Here is a 19,047-nt window from a genome sequence, read left to right as displayed (position 1 = left end):
ATATGAATGGTAACAAAAGTGCCCAGAAAAACTTCTAAACAGATTATAGGTGAAGTTTAAGCTCAAGGAACATCGGTGTCAGATCGCACCATCCGTCGTTGTATGAGCCAAAGAGGACTTCATGGGAGATGACCAAGGAGGACACCATTGTTGAAAAAAAAATCATGAAAAACAGACTGGAATTTGCCAAACTACATGTTGACAAGCTACAAAGCTTCTGGGAGAATTTCCGAAGGACAGATGAGATAAAAATGGAACTTTCTGGCAAGGCACATCAGCTCTATGTTCATAGACGGAAAAATGAGGCATATCACAAAAAGAACACTGTTCCTACTGTGAAACATGGAGGAGACTTTGTACGTTCTGGGGCTGCTTTGCTGCATCTGGCACAGGGTGTCTAGAATCTGCAGGGTACAATGAAATCTCAAGACTATCAAGGGATTCTAGAGAGAAATGTGCTGCCCGATGTCAGAAATCTTGATCTCAGTCGCAGGTCATGGATCTTGCAACAGGATAATGACACAATACACAGCTAAAAACAGACAAGAATGGCTAAGAGGACAATATTGGACTGTGCTGAAGTGGCCTTCTATGAGCCCTGACCTAAATTCTAATGAGCACCTTTGGAAAGAGCTGAAACATTTCATCTGGAAAAGGCAACCTTCACACACGAGACGAGTGGGCCAAAATACCTGTCGAGAGGTGCAGAAGTCTCAGTGACAGGTACAGGAATCGTTTGATTGCAGTGATTGCCTCAAAAGGTTGTGCAACAAAATATTTTAGTTAAGGGAACCTTCATTTCTGTCCAGGCCGATTTCATGAGTTTTCCTTTTTTAAATTCTGTGGAAGCATGGTTGAAAAGCAATGTCTGACTTTCATTTGTTAATTTTCATAGATTTTTGATTTATTATTACTTTTGTCAGATTCAAGTTATTTCTGTGACCATTGTGGGTTTTTCTGTCCTTAAACGAGGGGTACCAACAATTTAGACCATGTGTGTAGGAGGAGTGAATATTTTGACTCTACAGCCACTTTCTGGAAATTAACATGCAGTGGATGTTGGAGAGTGAAAATTACACATTTGCCATTTTCTTACCCAGCACATAGTGCCCAGATTGTGCTCCAGGAGACACACACCGCAAATTAAGTGGGTTCTTCTCACTATAATATTGCTAAATACAGGGATCCTAAGGCTATGTGCACATGTATGCAGAAAATTTCTGCTTATAAACCGGATTCCTTCCCAGAAACCGCACGTTTTTCTGCGCGTTTTCCGTGTGTTTTTTGCATGGTTTTTGCGCAAAAAAAAGCACGGTTTTTATGCATTTTTTTTCCGCGCGATTCCATACACATAGAACTAGCCAGAAATGCGGAAAAATCCGTGAAATTAATGAGCATGCTGCGTTTTTACAGCGAAGCGGTTTTGTTTTTTCGCGGTAAAAAACATCAATATGCACAAAAAGTGCAAAATGCATAGAAATGAATAGGAAGTGTATTTTAATCGTTTTTTTGAGCGGATTTTTTGGCAAATCCGTGGAAAAAGCGCGAAAAAAACGCTACGTGTGAGCACAGCCTAAATGCTGTTTGCGCACACTGCAAGACTCCGAAATGAGAGCGGATTTTGCTGGATTGGTTTATAGAAACCTTGTTGCTTTTCAGCAGCCTTTGAGCCACTAATAGTGCGGGAACCTCTGTTTTTCCATTGACAGATGATGGACCTGAGTGGGGACTTGTTTTTGTGAGATGAGAATTGGTATTATTTTCGCCTACATAACATTGATTGGTTTCTTTATATTTGATATTTGGGAGGCAGAATGAACAAACAGTTGAACACCACACACTACTGGTTCATCCAACAAGGTTTTCTATTAGACTGTGAACTGTCATTGTCTTGGTAAATAATTAAAGGTTTTTACATAAGCTGTCCATAAAAATGGCAAGCTACCGTAAGTAGAAATGTTCAAAAATATAAAACTCAAGGATATTTTATTAATAAATAATAGTTTTTTATCTTAGCAGATGACTGTACCAGGAGATCAGAGGGACAGCTGACATCTTCAATTTTTAAATCTGATCATCTTGAGATCCAACAAGATACAACTGAAGTGATTGCTGTTACTCCAGATATATCATCATCCATTCACAGCAAAGATCTGTCATCTGATCCTATGAAACAGGTCCCATCTTCTGATTCATTACTGACTAATAAGGGAAATCAATGTCACAAAAGAGGCATTAAAAAACAACCTGCTACTAAAGCAAAGAAGTCATTCTCATGTTCAGAATGTGGGAAATGTTTTAACCAGAAATCCGATTTGGTTAATCACCATAAAACTCACACAGGGGAGAAGCCTTTTTGCTGTTCAGAATGTGGGAAATGTTTTGCACTTAAATCACATTTTGTTACTCACCAGAGAACTCACACAGGGGAGAAGCCTTTTTCCAGTTCAGAATGTGGGAAATGTTTTATACAGAAATCACATTTTGTTACTCACCAGAGAACTCACACAGGGGAGAAGCCTTTTTCCTGTTCAGAATGTGGGAAATGTTTTATACAGAAATCACATTTTGTTACTCACCAGAGAACTCACACAGGGGAGAAGCCTTTTTCCTGTTCAGAATGTGGGAAATGTTTTATACAGAAATCACATTTTGTTACTCACCAGAGAACTCACACAGGGGAGAAGCCTTTTTCCTGTTCAGAATGTGGGAAATGTTTTGCACATAAATCAGATTTTGTTAGACACCAGAGAACTCACACAGGGGAGAAGCCTTTTTCCTGTTCAGAATGTGGGAAATGTTTTAACCGGAAATCACAATTGGTTTATCACCATAGAACTCACACAGGGGAGAAGCCTTTTTCCTGTTTAGAATGTGGGAAATGTTTTAACCTGAAATCAGATTTGGTTAATCACCATAAAACTCACACAGGGGAGAAGCCTTTTTGCTGTTCAGAATGTGGGAAATGTTTTGCACATAAATCACATTTTGTTAGACACCAGAGAATTCACACAGGGGAGAAGCCTTTTTCATGTTCAGAATGTGGGAAATGTTTTAACCAGAAATCACAATTGGTTTATCACCATAGAACTCACACAGGGGAGAAGCCTTTTTCCTGTTTAGAATGTGGGAAATGTTTTAACCTGAAATCAGATTTGGTTTATCACCATAAAACTCACACAGGGGAGAAGCCTTTTTGCTGTTCAGAATGTGGGAAATGTTTTGCACATAAATCACATTTTGTTAGACATCAGAGAATTCACACAGGGGAGAAGCCTTTTTCATGTTCAGAATGTGGGAAATGTTTTAACCAGAAATCAGATTTGGTTAATCACCATAGAACTCACACAGGGGAGAAGCGTTTTTCCTGTTCAGAATGTGGGAAATGTTTTAACCAGAAATCAGATTTGGTTAATCACCATAGCACTCACACAGGGGAGAAGCCTTTTTCCTGTTCAGAATGTGGAAAATGTTTTATACAGAAATCACATTTTGTTACTCACCAGAGAACTCACACAGGAGAGAAGACTTTTTCCTGTTCAGAATGTGGGAAATGTTTTAACCAGAAATCAGATTTGGTTAATCACTATAGAACTCACACAGGGGAGAAGCCTTTTTCCTGTTCAGAATGTGGGAAATGTTTTATACAGAAATCACATTTTGTTACTCACCAGAGAACTCACACAGGGGAGAAGCCTTTTTCCTGTTCAGAATGTGGGAAATGTTTTAACCGGAAATCACAATTGGTTTATCACCATAGAACTCACACAGGGGAGAAGCCTTTTTCCTGTTCAGAATGTGGGAAATGTTTTAAGCTGAAATCAGATTTGGTTAATCACCATAAAACTCACACAGGGGAGAAGCCTTTTTGCTGTTCAGAATGTGGGAAATGTTTTGCACATAAATCACATTTTGTTAGACACCAGAGAATTCACACAGGGGAGAAGCCTTTTTCATGTTCAGAATGTGGGAAATGTTTTTGCACTAAATCAGAGTGTGTTAGGCACCAGAGAACTCACCCAAGGGGAGAAACCTTTTTCATGTTCATAATGTGGAACAATTTTTAGCCAGAAAGGGAGTCTTGTTCCACACCAAATAACACACAGGGGAGAAACTTCTTTCTTGTTAAATGAAAAATAAATCTTGATCACATCAGAGAAGCCATTTTTCCTGTTCATAATGTGGTAATGTTTTAACCAGAAATGGAATCTTACTAATAATAATCTATCTTTTTATATAGCGCTTACATATTCCGCAGCCCTTTTCAGTTTGCACACATTATCATCACTGTCCCCAATGGGGATAACAATGTAAATTCCCTATCAGTATGTCTTTGAAATGCAGGAGGAAACCCACGCAAACACGGGAAGAACATACAAACTCCTTGCAGATGTTGTCCTTGGTGGGAAGTTGAACCCAGGATTACAGCACTACAAGGCTGCAGAGATAACTACTGAGCCACCTCACCAGAGAACCCACACAGGGGAGAAGCCTTTTTCCTGTTCAGAATCTGGGAAATATTTTAACCGGAAAGCGCTTCTTGTTAAACATCAGAGCAGTCACACAGGGGAGAAGTCTTTTTTATTTTCTTAATGTGGGAAATATTTTACTTGGAAATCAGCTGTTAATAAACATCAGAGACGTCACGTAAGGGAGAAGCCTTTTTTATGTTCATAATGTTGGAATAGTTTTAACCAAACTTGAATTTTCTTAAATGGGTTGTCTCTTGTCATTCCTCATGTTTGCTGACAAAGGGATAAAACTAAACTTCATTAATTCCAAATGTAAAACTATACCCATAATTCACCCCCTGAAGGTTAGTCAGTAGGTGACTAAGAGAAAAAAACACCCCACATTTCAGTATATAGGGTGAGGTGATGTATACACACTCACTCTCCAAGCCTCTCATTTCTATGGGTTTCATTGTGATCGCCAAAGGCGTCATCAGGTGACTAATATTGATCTATATTCAAGCGAGACTGGACAAAAAACAATTAAAATCATGTATCATGTTATCCGAAACAGAAAACTAGCCCCATATAGGCAGATCCCAGACTTCAAACTATATACTTCATATAGTTTTTACATCACGAGAGACATGGATCTATCATTCTACAGGAAACAACCTAGGGGTTTTCAGCCTCGGTTGGAAGAATACAGATCTATACAGATCTACTATTGCTGAACCATGGATACATTTGGAGAAGCCAGGTTGTGATCCTCGGATCAACTGGCCTTTTACTTTGTATGGACTGTATGGATTGTCATCTTCCTACGCTTGTCGTTACCTCCTCTCTGTGCGTGCCACAGGTGGGGTAGCGACCCTGGGAGTGAATCAGCGGAAGGGTGAGACTCTGTAATGTTCACTCTGTTGGGTATTTTGCTGGGACTGTTCTATGTGTTAGCTGCCTGTTTTGTGGTTCAAAAAAGCATTGCCACACTGTTTTACCCTCACTGTGTGTTGTCAGAGTAGCGTTATGCCCATGTTAAAGGGAGAGCCGGCGCTCGGTGGGACGATCCCTGATTCATGTGGTTTCAGCCAGTGGACGTGGGCACCCGCTGACCACCCCATGTCTCCACAGGCATGCTTCAATAGTCTCAATGGGAGGCTAGAAGCTGCTATAATCTGATCGGCTCTGCTACATACAGGCAATGCTCAGATCACCTGTATGTAGAAGAGTTGCTCACTTGCTATGAGCGCCAACCACTTGGCAGCGCTCATAGGATCCGGCAGTGACAACCATAGAGGTCGGCTGGAGACTTCTGGTTGTCATGCTAACTCATCAGTGACCCGCGCTCATGTGACAGGGTCACTGATGTGCGGGATTTCTGGCCCATCATGTGCGAGAAAAGATGTAGACTCAGCGCCGTGGCTCACATCAAAAGGACGGAGTCTGACATCAGCGTACATTTACACCCAATGTCAGAAAGGGGTTAAAAGGGATTGTTTTTACAGACAGAAGTGGTAATCAATCATGTATACATACAAATAACTACAAAAATACACAGCTTCTAATGTTAAATAGTATAGAGTTAAGACAAGAAAATATAATTTGGGTAAATATAATTTGTGCAAAATATAATTTAAAACACAGCAAAGAGGCAGAGATGCTGACCTGCCCAGACCTCCAAACAAATGCACTGTCAGGGTGAGTGGGCCCATATAGTTTTTTTAAATCAGATAAATTTTTATTTAACCAAATTTAAGGTACAAAACATTCACTGTCCTATTAAGGGAATAGAAGAATCCAGGATATCTATAAACAGAAAGATAGTGAGGAAACACTTAGCTAACCTAAATGAATTCAAGTCTCCAGGTCCAGATGAATTACACCCCAGAGTACTGAAGGAGATAGCAGAAGAAATTTCTGAACCACTCTCCATAATCTTTGAAAATTCTTGGAGAACAGGAGAAGTGCCAGAAGACTGGAGAAGAGCAAATGTTGTTCCTATCTTCAAAAAGGGGAAGAAGGTGGACCCAGGCAACTATAGGCCGGTGAGTCTGACTTCTATACCAGGAAAGATCTTTGAACAAATTATTAAACAACATGTAAGTCAATACCTGGATAAGAATGAAGTGATCAAACAGAGTCAGCATGGGTTTGTAACTAATAAGTCATGTCAGACTAACTTAATTTCCTTCTATGACGGTATCACTGATTGGGTGGATCAAGGAAATGCTGTAGATATAGTATATCTTGACTTCAGCAAAGCATTTGACAAAGTCTCTCATACAATCCTTATTGAAAAAATGACTAAGTATGGAATGGACAAGGCAACTGTTAGGTGGATTCATAGCTGGCTTAGTGATCGGACCCAAAGAGTGGTCGTAAATGGCTGCACATCCAGTTGGAAGAATGTCTCAAGTGGGGTACCACAGGGCTCTGTCCTGGGCCCTGTATTGTTCAACATCTTTATCAACGATTTAGATGAAGGAATTGAGGGTAAACTGATTAAATTTGCTGATGACACAAAGCTAGGAGGGATAGCTAATACTAGAGAAGAGAGAGAGAGGATTCAAAAAGATTTAAATAAACTGGAGAAGTGGGCAGTAACTAACAGAATGGTTTTTAACAGGGAGAAATGCAAAGTACTACATCTGGGCAATAAAAATGAAAAAAGCATATATAGAATGGGAGGAATAGGGCTAAGTGACAGCACATGTGAAAAAGACTTGGGTATACTAATAGATCACAGACTGAATATGAGTCAACAGTGTGATGCAGCAGCAAAAAAGGCAAATGTAGTTCTAGGATGTATTAACAGAAGCATACAGTCTAGATCACGTGAAGTCATTATTTCCCTCTACTCCTCTTTGGTCAGACCTCATCTGGAATATTGTGTCCAGTTTTGGGCACCACATTTTAAAAAAGACATCAACAAACTGGAGCAAGTTCAGAAAAGAGCGACCAGAATGGTGACCGGTCTGCAAACCCTGTCTTATGAGGAAAGGTTGCAGGATTTGGGAATGTTTAGTTTGCAAAAGAGAAGACTGAGAGGAGACTTAATTGCTGTCTACAAATATCTAAAGGGCTGTCACATTGTAGAAGGATCAACTTTATTCTCATTTGCACAAGGAAAGACTAGAAGCAATGGGATGAAACTGAATGGGAGGAGACACAGATTAGATATTAGAAAAAACTTTTTGACAGAGTGATCAATGAGTGGAACAGGCTGCCACGAGAAGTGGTGAGTTCTCCTTCAATGGAAGTCTTCAAACAGAGGCTGGACAGACATCTGACTGGGATGATTTAGCGAATCCTGCTTTGAGCAGGGGGTTGGACCAGATGGCCCAGGAGGTCCCTTCCAACTCTACGATTCTATGATTCTATGATTCTAAAAGAACAAAAATCGCAATGAGTACAGCATTAACAATGGTCATTAGTTTCAGAAATTCTCTCCCTCCCCCCCATTACATACAAGAGCAGCAAATAATGGATGGTGTAACCTAAGTTCAGGGTCATCTTCTCTCCACCCAAGGTGTCCACAGTGTCTCAGATGTTCTTTTGCCTTTTCTTTTAATGTAAATGTTTTTTTCCGTATTCACAATATAGTCAGATTGTCTGAAAAATTCCCTCAGTGTCGGCGGATCTTCATTTATCCAGTGTCTGGCGATCAGTTTTTGCGCAATATATAATAATCTAGCTATAGCCACCTTATATTTATTATGTACCTGGACCTCCTCCACATATCCCAGTATACACACCACAGGATCCCTCTCAATCCTACAACCATACGCGCCTCCTATGGCATTACGCACCGCCGTCCAATATGGGTTCAGATTTGGACACTGCCATAACATATAGAGAACTCCAGCCCCCTCGGCACCGAGGACACTCAGAAGTCTGTCTCAGACCCGCTCTATACAGCCATCCAGGAGTCCTATATACTCTATGGAGTACATATATCTGCGAGAGTCTGCCCGGTTAACTCAGCGATAATTGGGGTATATATTCCATAATCACTTCCCATTTATCTTCCTCTATCCTACCCAACTCCTCCCATTTCCCCTGTGCTCTAATAGGATAATTATTTAAAAAAGTATGCATTAGATCCTTATAAATGCCCGACACTACCCCTTTTGTTCCCCCCTCTGCAGAGACATAATCAATATATCCTTCTGAATCTCCATATTCATCGTCCTACTCTGCGTAACATAAGCATGCCTACACTGCCCATATTGAAATCTGCAGACCTCCCGTAGCCCATAATCTTCCTGGAACTTTCCAAACGGCACCAGTCTCTGTGCGTCCTGCACCTGAACCATGTACTGTATTCCCAGTCTCATGCAATTTTTAAATTCTCCCATTTTAACAAATTCCGGTAGAGTCTCGTTTTGCCATATCGGGGAAAAATTTGTCAAGTGTTCCAAACCCCTCATCTTTTTAATTGCTTCCCAGACTTTATGTATCAGCGCTAAAGTAGGATACATCAAACCCAACTTCCTAAACCTTCCTGCCTCCAACCCCTGAACCAAGGGATCCCTCCCCGTCACCTGGACGAAGACCCTTTGTATTGAACCAGCCCCAGACACATCCCTCCACCCCCTCGTCTGTTGGCCCTGAGCAGCTAAGTAATAAATCCAAGGGTTCGGAACTGCCAGTCCCCCTCCATCCTTGGGCCTCTGTAATATCTCAAGTCTGATCCTTGGCTGCTTTTTTGTCCCACACAAGATCCCTAAATATAGAGTAAATAGCACGAAACCATCGCTTAGGGAACCAGATAGGGGCATTGTGCAAGGCGTATAGCAGTTGGGGCATCAAAATCATCTTAATCAGATGAATTCTTCCCACTACCGAAAGATACAGTTTACACCACACCCCTACTTTACTCCAAAACGTACTCAGCAGTGGAATCAGATTCAAATCTGCATAGCTCAAAATCAGAAGTGTCACCTGAATGCCCAGGTATTTAAACTGTCGCACCACTGCCAACCTACTACCCTCCCCCGACACTGGCAAATCAACAACACAATCATCTACAGCCATGACAGTGGATTTTTCCCAGTTAATTTCTAATCCCGATATGGACCTAAATGTTTTAATAATTTCCATTGCTCTCAACAACGACTCTCCGGAATCCTCCAAATAAAGCAACACATCATCTGCATACAGTGATACTTTTTCTTCTACCAAGCCATATCTGAACCCTTTAACCGAAGCCATCCTCCTAATTGTCTGCTCCAGGGGCTCCACTGCCAATGCAAAAAGTAGCGGGGACAGCGGACACCAGGGGCTGGCTGGCACTTTTCAGCCTGGGGGGCAATCACAAGGCAGTGGCCCTCGAGTTGTGGCCCACCTCTGTCCTGCTTATCTCTGGCCGCTGCATTAAAGCAGCAGCAATGACAAGCTTTAAAGACAGGCTGGTACATAGATATGCGAACAGAACAAAGCTTGCTGCATAGATATGGGAGTAGAACCAAGCTTACTGCCTACATAGATACAGTAACAGAAGCAAGCTAACTACATAGACACAAGAACGGAACCAAGAATACTACTTAGATAAGGGAACTGAAACGAGCTTACTACAGCAATAAGGGAGCAGAGCCAAGCTTACTACAGAGATATGGGAGCAGAGCCAAGCTTACTACAGAGATATGGGAGCAGAACCGAGCATACTACAGAGATAAGCGAGTAGAACTGAGCTTACTACAGAGCTGTGGGAGCAGATCCGAGCTTATTACAGAGATATGGGAGCAGAAATGAGCTTACTACAGAGATATGGGAGCAGAACCGAGCATACTACAGAGATAAGCGAGTAGAACTGAGCTTACTACAGAGCTGTGGGAGCAGATCCGAGCTTACTACAGAGATATGGGAGCAGAAATGAGCTTACTACAGAGATATGGGAGCAGAACCGAGCATACTACAGAGATAAGCGAGTAGAACTGAGCTTACTGCAGAGCTATGGGAGCAGATCCGAGCTTACTACAGAGATATGGGAGCAGAAATGAGCTTACTACAGAGATATGGGAGCAGAACAGAGCTTACTACAGAGCTATGGGAGCAGAACAGAGCTTACTACAGAGATATGGGAGCAGAAATGAGCTTACTCCAGAGATATGGGAGCAGATCCGAGCTTACTACAGAGATATGGGAGCAGAAATGAGCTTACTACAGAGATATGGGAGCAGAACCGAGCATACTACAGAGATATGGGAGCAGAACCGAGCATACTACAGAGATAAGCGAGTAGAACTGAGCTTACTACAGAGATATGGGAGCAGATCCGAGCTTACTACAGAGATATGGGAGCAGAAATGAGCTTACTACAGAGATATGGGAGCAGAACCGAGCATACTACAGAGATATGGGAGCAGAAATGATCTTACTACAGAGATATGGGAGCAGATCCGAGCTTACTACAGAGATATGGGAGCAGAAATGAGCTTACTACAGAGATATGGGAGCAGAACAGAGCTTACTCCAGAGATATGGGAGCAGAAATGAGCTTACTACAGAGATATGGGAGCAGAACAGAGCTTACTCCAGAGATATGGGAGCTGAACCGAGATTATTAAGTCTACTACATAAATACGGGAACAACACCAAGCTTACGGCATACATATGGTACCAGAATCTAGATTACTACATCGATACAGTATCAGAACCAAGCTTACTGCTTAGATATGGTACCATAACTGAGCTTACCTTCAAACATACAACTCCGGAAACACGGACATGTAAACACACAGTACGCAGGGGTGTTGCTAGGGTCCTAAAAGACCAGGGGTCCAAGCCCCAAAGTGCATGTTTCCCCATATGACCGCCCTATATCCATATAAAATAGCATCTGTAATTACAGTATATCACTGTTGCTAGCCAACAACACACAATGCAATGACCAATATTAATGACTACTACAAAAGACCAAACAATACGGCTACACAATGTCCACTATCATCACCAATACACAGAGAATACATAATAATATGACCATTATCTCTACATAACAAAACACTCTATACAAAGACCAATGATACCACCATACACCTTCTACTACATAATGACTGAAACACATTAACCTGTTACTAAATAAAAAAAATAAAAACCCTACTAAAAAGAGCAATCTTACCACCTTACAGTAACTGTATATTGGTAGATACCAGTCCCACAGAACATACACGTGATTACAGTACAGTTTAACTTACACATGACGTTCTTTCTGATTCGGGTTGTTCACTTTTCCAGTCTTTTCCATCTGGCCCAGACCTCCATTACCACTTCTCCAGCCACAGCTTGTCTGCACAGATTACAATAAAAACACATTTAAAGCGACGTAGCCATCTATTTCCAACCTACAAAAACTCCCCACTCTGCGTGCACTTGCGGTGTGGAGCACTGACCCCAATATTTAAAAAATTATGGCATCATTAGGATTACTCCCTCCCCAAAAAATTCTATATAATATCCCAAGTGCCCCCTTCCAGCAACAAATACTCTTGAGTGTCCACTTAAAGTTAATAATGCCCCCCCCAACAAAAATAAATAATGGGACCTGAGTGCCCCTATCAAAACTAATAATGTCTCCTTTTATAATAAATAATGTCCTTTGAGTACCCACACAGCTCTGTATATACAGAATGATAGTCCTACAGCCCTCAATACACAATATGATTTTCCCCAAAGCCCTTTATAATACATTGAGGACCCCAGAGCTCCCTATATATAGTAAAATGGCTACATAGCCCCTATATACAATATGATGTCCCCACTGCCCCCTATATATAGTATGAAGGTCCTCACTGTCCTATACGTATCATACAGTGGGGAAAAAAGTATTTAGTCAGCCACCAATTGTGCAAGTTCTCCCACTTAAAAAGATGAGAGAGGCCTGTAATTGACACCATAGGTAGACCACAACTATGAGAGTCAAAATGAGAAAACAAATCCAGAAAATCACCTTGTCTGATTTGGCGGATCAGTTTTTTTTCCCATTGACTTGCATTACTGGCGGATCTTGACGGATGGGGATGGCCATCCGTTGAATCCGTTTTTTTGCGGATCCGCCATTTTTTTACCGTCCGCCGACATGCCCAGACGGAGCATGTAACGTTTTTTTGGCTGAATGATCCGCATTTTTGTATTGCGCATGCCCGGAGGCATGAACTCAGCCGGCAATTTAACCCTGAAATACTTTCTGGCGCACGGAAAAATTCTCTCTCTCTCTTTCTCTCTCTTTCTCTCTCTTTCTTTTCCCCAAACTGCGGTTCCTTAAAAATTCTTCAGTCAACGGATCCGTAAAAAAAACGGTCCGCTGCCGTCCGTTTGCATCAGTTACGAACGGATCCGCTTTCTGCCATTTTGGCGGATTGTAACTGACAAGAAAAAACTGAGGTGTGAAACAGGCCTTAGAGGGACACATCAGTCACAGTCACATTAACATTTTAGATGTCTGTGAATGTGGCTAAAACACATTTTCCCATACTTGCTGTGCTGGAGGAGCCTGCCTGGGCTGGAGGACACACGATCAGTAGTGCACTCAGTGGAGCGAGTCACGAGTGGACAGTTTGAGGCCTGGCTGAGGACTGAGGCTCTCACTGTGTGAGCAATGGCGGCTGATCTCTGCCTCTTCTCTCAGATATGGCTGCGGACGGTTCAGAGACGTGCTTACGTAGCACGCTGTACACATGACCCACCCACCCCCCTCTCTCTGAACCTCGGCCAGATCCTCCAATCACAGGCTGCCACGTCTGTGCTGTCTCACTGTCTCAGTCAGCCTGCAGTGACAGTCTGACTCTGTGTGCAGTGACTGAGTGCCCCTCCCCATGTCTCTGTACTGCTACACAGTACTATAATGAATGATGCAACCTATGTGTGCTGCCGTGTCCTGCCCACCCCCCCTGTGTCAGTTAATGTGCTATGTGTGTGCGGCGGCCCGCCCCCCGTGTCTGCTAATGCTATGATAATGTCACATAGCATTTAGCAGACACATGGAGGGAGGGCGAGTGGGCGGGGCGCCGCACACACATAGCCTATGTGTGTGTGGCTGCAGTAGTGCCCGGCCACCCGCCCAGCAACCCTGTCTCAGCTAATGCTAACCTATGCCTATGCTATGTCTGTGTGGCAGGCAGCCCGCCCGGCCCCCCTGTGTCTGCAGCTGCTAGTGCGGCGGCCGCTCTCCTCCTCCTGTCTCCAGTCCTCTGATGATGCCGACAGTACTATTATGTTCACAACAAGCACTGTGGCCCTGTCCTTCTGCCAATTAACCGGCCCGGGGGGAAAATTCCTCCCTGCCACCCGGCCCAGCCCGCCACTGGTGGACACCCCTGCCTAGTCCCCCTATGAAGCGAAAAACTCCCAGACATTTGCCCATTAACTCTGACCCTAGCGGTCGGAAAAGTATATAGCAACCGTATCCATGAAATAAAGGTTGGCCCAAAACCAAAGCGTTCCAACACCCTCCAAAGATACTGTCACTCAACACTATCAAACGCTTTACACATGTCCAATGATACCACAACCCTACTGCCCCTATTGTCCGACGGCAGCTGCAAGTTCAGAAAAATTCTACGCAAATTAATCGCCGTAGACTTATTTGGCATAAAACCGGATTGGTCCGGATGGACAAGATCCTTAACCACACTCGCCAAACGGCTAGCCAAAATCATTACATCCACCGTCAGCAAAGAGATGGGCCTATAAGATTCTGCCAACCCCGGATCTCTTCCCTATTTCGGAATGACCACCACCACCGCCTCCCTCATGGACGCCAGTAATTCACCCTCCCGAAGAGCCTCTTCAAAAACCTTTTGCAGTCTGAGTGTCACCATCTCAATTAATTGTTTGTAGATTTCACTCGGATACCATCTGCCCCAGGGCCCTATTATTAGCCATAGATGTAACAGCCATTTCTATCTCTTCTTTTGTTATGGGCAGCTCCAGTCTCCCCCTATCACTGTCTTTAATCCTCTGGAGCCCTGCTTCCTGAAGAAAACCCTCTATGTCCCCAAATGAATCCCCCAATCCCGAAGAATATAACTGATTATAGAATCGTCTAAATTCCTCCAAAATACTCTGTGTCCCCCACCTCCCTTCCCTCATCAGTCTTCAATTTATATACATAAGACGATTCCCTCTGCGCCGCTACCGCCACTGACAACAGAGGCCCCACTTTTTCACCTTCATCATAAAATTGCATTTTCTGGAAGGCCCTCCTCCTCTCTGCTTTCCTCAGATACACCTTATTAACCTCTTCCTGTGCACCCCTTGGCCTACTCTGATTTTCTGCTGACGGGTCCAGTACCATATCCCTCTCCACCCTCTCCAAAGTTTCTATTATTTTCCTGTCTTCTAGCTGAGATTTCGACCTACACCTGGAAATGTCTCGAAACAAGAGACCCCTTAGGACCGCTTTCATAGCGTCCCACACCACCCGACTATCAGCACTCCCTTCATTAATCCGCCAATACTCCTCCAATTCTTCCTTGATAATATTCATATCAATATATTCCAGCCACACTGGGTTCAACTTCCACCCACCTCCCTTCCCATTCTTCCCCCCTACCCATCTAATGGACAATTCTAGAGGCTTATGGTCTGGAATCACCCTTGGGAGGTATTCCACTCCACAGACCAGTTGTGTCATTAGTTCATGTCCCAGTGCCATATCTATTCGTGAGAGAGACCCATGTGTCGTCGAATAACAAGAGTAGCACACCGCGTTCTCATTCCTCACCCTCCACAGGTCCATCATTCCAATCTCTGTAATATAATTCCCAAGTACCGTCAGTTTCCTAATGCTTTTACCTGCACTCTGTTTAGGTCTATCCCGCCCCTCATCTATAACATTATTGACATCACCAATAATAAGTAATGGTAATCCCGTACCCCGCTTATATAATTCCATAACCTCACATAGCTTTGTCCCGCTACATGGCGGTGGTATGTACATAGCTACTATACATAGTGATTGCCCATAGATTCTACAAATAACAAAAATATACTGTCCTTCACTATCAACATGGCTTTCAATTTCTTCACATGGCGTAGACGCTCCTATTAATGGCGAGACCCCTCTAGCATATGAAGAATACGTGGAATGATATGCTCTCCCAATCCACCTCCTCTTCAACACCTCCACCTTTTCCCATAGTAAATGAGTCTCCTGGAGGCATAGAACTTTTTTTTCCATAAGCTTTTTATTAAATTTAAATAAAGTCATTAACAACAAGGTAAAACAAAAAAATTAGTCTCACTGTGTCCTATATTATTATTCAGTTCGTCTTGCAATGTAGTGGGTCTCCAGCCAATAGTCGTGACTTGCGACTTATCATAAGAAAGATGTTTTGGCAGGGGCGTGGCTATGTAAGCGACGGAGTGAGGACGCGCTTTGTGGAAGCTCCTGTTATCCTGATAATATCCGGCCAGCGGACCCCTGCTTCGGCAGCACACTTGCCTGTCTTCTGACCCCTCTGGACTCGGGGCCGCTCCTGGACCCCCGCGGGAGAGCGGGGCTGGATTCTTCAGTGCCTGCGGCTCTGTGCACTTGGGCGGCCGGCGGGGCCTGCACAGGGCGCCGGTCATCTTGGAGGCGCGCGCTCTGCCTGTGAGAGATGCGGCGCCGGGCTCCATCGCTGCAGCGCTGAGGATGCCGGAGGACGGTGAGCGGACAATCTGACCAGTTGTGAGGGACAAGCGGTGTGTGCCCTGAAAAATTGGGCCCCGCGTCCCCCTCTTTACTATATCGCCTGCCCAGCCAGCGCCATAACTATAGGGATTTGGATCCCTCTCTAACTGTTGTCCCTGTGGGGTCCTGAGGGTCATTCCCTGGGCTGTGGGGGCCCTTGCCTGCCTCCTGGGGCTGGACATTACCTCCCTGTGAGACGCTGCGGGTCTGTGCTGCTCCTGGGACCCTGCAGCCATCATCTGATCATTATACCCTGTCTGTAACTCTGATTCAGAAGACTCCAGAGTGCACTGTTTCTAATACCCGGCTGTGCCCTATTGCTACTAAAATGAGTCGTTCCAAGGGGTCTGGAACAACGGCTGAAAGGCTAAAGGAATATGCCAGAATAGACCATGCTGAGGGCTCAAGATCTATTAAAAATAGTCCCTCACAAGCTCAGCGTAAGAGCCGCCCCTCTAAAGGTGGGGAAGAGAGTGAGGAGGAGGAATTAACCCTTAAACAGGCGTCCGAGCAACTCTTGCAGGCCATCTCCTTGACCAGGACATCTCGGTCTGGGAAGATAGAGGATGTATACACCGAGGTGGGATGCCTCCGACAAGATATGCAAGCCATGAAGGGCCGCATTACGGAGGTGGAGACGTGGGTATCCCAGTTGAAGACACCATCACACCCATGGAAGCTAAACTAACGAAAGTGGCAGGCTCCATGAATGTGTGGAGGCAAAAAGCAGATGACCTGGAGAATAGAATGCGTCGGAACAACATCCGAATTATTGGCCTCCCGGAGCGATCGGAAGGACAACACCGGGAGCAATTCCTAGAAGACTGGCTTAAAACCACTTTGGGCGACGAATTCTCCTCAATCTTTGTGGTGGAAAGGGCTCACAGAGTCCCTACTAGGCCTCTTCCTCCGGGAGCCCCACCTAGACCCTTTCTGGCGCGCATCCTCAACTGCAGGGATAGAGACGTGGCTCTACGTCTGGCGCGGAAAAAGAGTCCTATCAAGTTCAACAATGCCACGATCTCGATTTTCCCGGATTTCTCTGCGGAACTCCAGAAACAACGGGCGCAGTTTACGGAGGTCAAAAGACATCTACGGGAGAGGAATGTTGTGTACTCGATGATTTACCCGGCCCGGCTCTGGGTGGTTCACCGGGGCTCTACTCTGTTTTTTACAGACCCGGCAAAGGCGGCGGAGTGGCTGCGATCCCATGGAGGGTCTGCTGAAAAAGAATCCTAACGCATCTATTGCTAGTTGGTATTTTTTTTTCTCTATTAATCGGCTGATTGGAGCTTTACTCGAAGGCGTCCAGGTTACCAACAATACCGGACACAGGGCTCAGTGATGGTATCCCCTTGTTTGTTTTGTGATGTGAGTACAGGACTCTGCTCCTACGTTGTTTGTTGTTTATTCACTTTGTTTTGTTTTTTTTTCCGTAGTGGTTTTTGGTATTTTTTAGGTTATAATTGCAGTCAACAACAATTTCAGTCTCTAGGTGATGTCTCTAAACTTTGCCCGGGTAATACTATGCACCATGTTCAGAGGAGTAAAATATGGAGTCGGAGTTAATATGTATGACATGGAATGTGAGGGAAATAAAAACTCCTTGAAAAAAGATCAAGGTCTTCTCACAGGTCAGACATTATCACCCTCACATTGTGGTCTTGGTGGAGACGCACCTGACTAGGGATACAGCGCGGTGAGTGCAGAAGCCCTGGGTACAATGGTCTGCCCATACATTCCATACCAGCTACTCGAGAGGGGTCTCACTGTTGGTACATAAAGACGTCAGATGGGAAGCGAGGGAGACTCGGAGGGATCCTGAGGGTGGTTTTATTTCTGTCCATGCATTGATAAACACCAGGAAATATGTGGTCTTATGTATTTACAACCCCCCTCCGGCTCGTATATCCATCCTGCAGAAGGCAATGAGTTTTTCCCTTAACTACCCAGACGCAGATGTTATTTGTATGGGCGACTTTAATGTGGTCATGAACAACCACCTTGATAAATTTAGGCTGGATGATGAAGCGACTGGGGGGTCTTCTCCAACGACTACAACCCCATTTTCATCATTTATGGGGGGTGGTGGGTGGTTGGATTTGTGGAGGGTGCGTCACCCTGAGTTAAGGGAATACACTTGTCACTCATCCACTAAATGCTCTCTATCACGCATAGACTATATATTTGGTTCTGGCGGTCTGGCAATGCGGGTGGCTGATATAGAGCATGGAAGTAGGGGGATCTCAGACCATAGTCAGGTCATCCTTAAACTCAAATATGGGCAAGTAAACAGTGGGATAGCTTGGAAGTTTAATCCTTTCTGGTTAAAACTGATGGGGTCTCCTGACAGAACAATTGATCAGTTGAATTGCTTCATCGCGTCCCCCCCGGAACCCCAAGATATTAATTTATTCTGGGATGCCCTTAAGGCATACCTGAGGGGCTGTTTGTCCTCCACGATCTCTTATATTAAGCGGGTAACCGCAAGGAAGGATGATGAGGTGGAGCAACGTCTGAAAGACGCAGAGGCAGCGTATGTATCTAACCAAACTAGCGGGAACAGGATTGAGTGGCTGACTGCCCAGAGGTTATATACTCAGCACGTGGACACTAAATCTAAGCGTAAATTATTCTTTACTCGTCAATCCTATTTTGAACTGGGGAACCAGGCGGGTACATTTTTGGCCTACCTGGTGCGCCAACATAACACCTCTAATATGATATTGCAAATTCGTAGGGTGGACGGTACATTGGTGTTTTCGACCGAGGATATTCTTGGCTGTTTTCAGGATTACTACAGGTCACTATATGAATCTAAAAGTGACTTTGACACTTTGGGGTGCTTAGACTATTTGTCAGATATATCATTCCCCACATTAAATTCGGAACAGCGGGCCCTTGTGGACACTGAGTTTA

At 44.1% G+C, this 19,047-nt stretch overlaps 1 protein-coding gene across 1 annotated transcript in view; it reads left to right on the top strand.

Moving 5' to 3' along the window:
- Positions 1 to 4,646, top strand: part of LOC141058939 (uncharacterized) — a 78,345-nt gene extending 73,699 nt beyond the window's left edge. Inside the window, exon 11 of the mRNA XM_073555152.1 lies at positions 2,017 to 4,646. Coding sequence (XP_073411253.1) covers positions 2,017 to 4,067 — 2,051 coding nt within the window. The 3' untranslated portion in view covers positions 4,068 to 4,646. The remainder of the gene's footprint in view (positions 1 to 2,016) is intronic.
- Positions 4,647 to 19,047: the final 14,401 nt, after the last annotated feature.

This window comes from Dendrobates tinctorius, unplaced genomic scaffold (assembly GCF_039654945.1).
Source record: "Dendrobates tinctorius isolate UK_male_01 unplaced genomic scaffold, ASM3965494v1 ptg000221l, whole genome shotgun sequence".
NCBI classification, from domain to species: Eukaryota; Metazoa; Chordata; class Amphibia; order Anura; family Dendrobatidae; genus Dendrobates; species Dendrobates tinctorius.
Note: the sequence above shows the minus strand (reverse complement) of the source record. Positions and strands in the feature narration are given on the sequence as shown.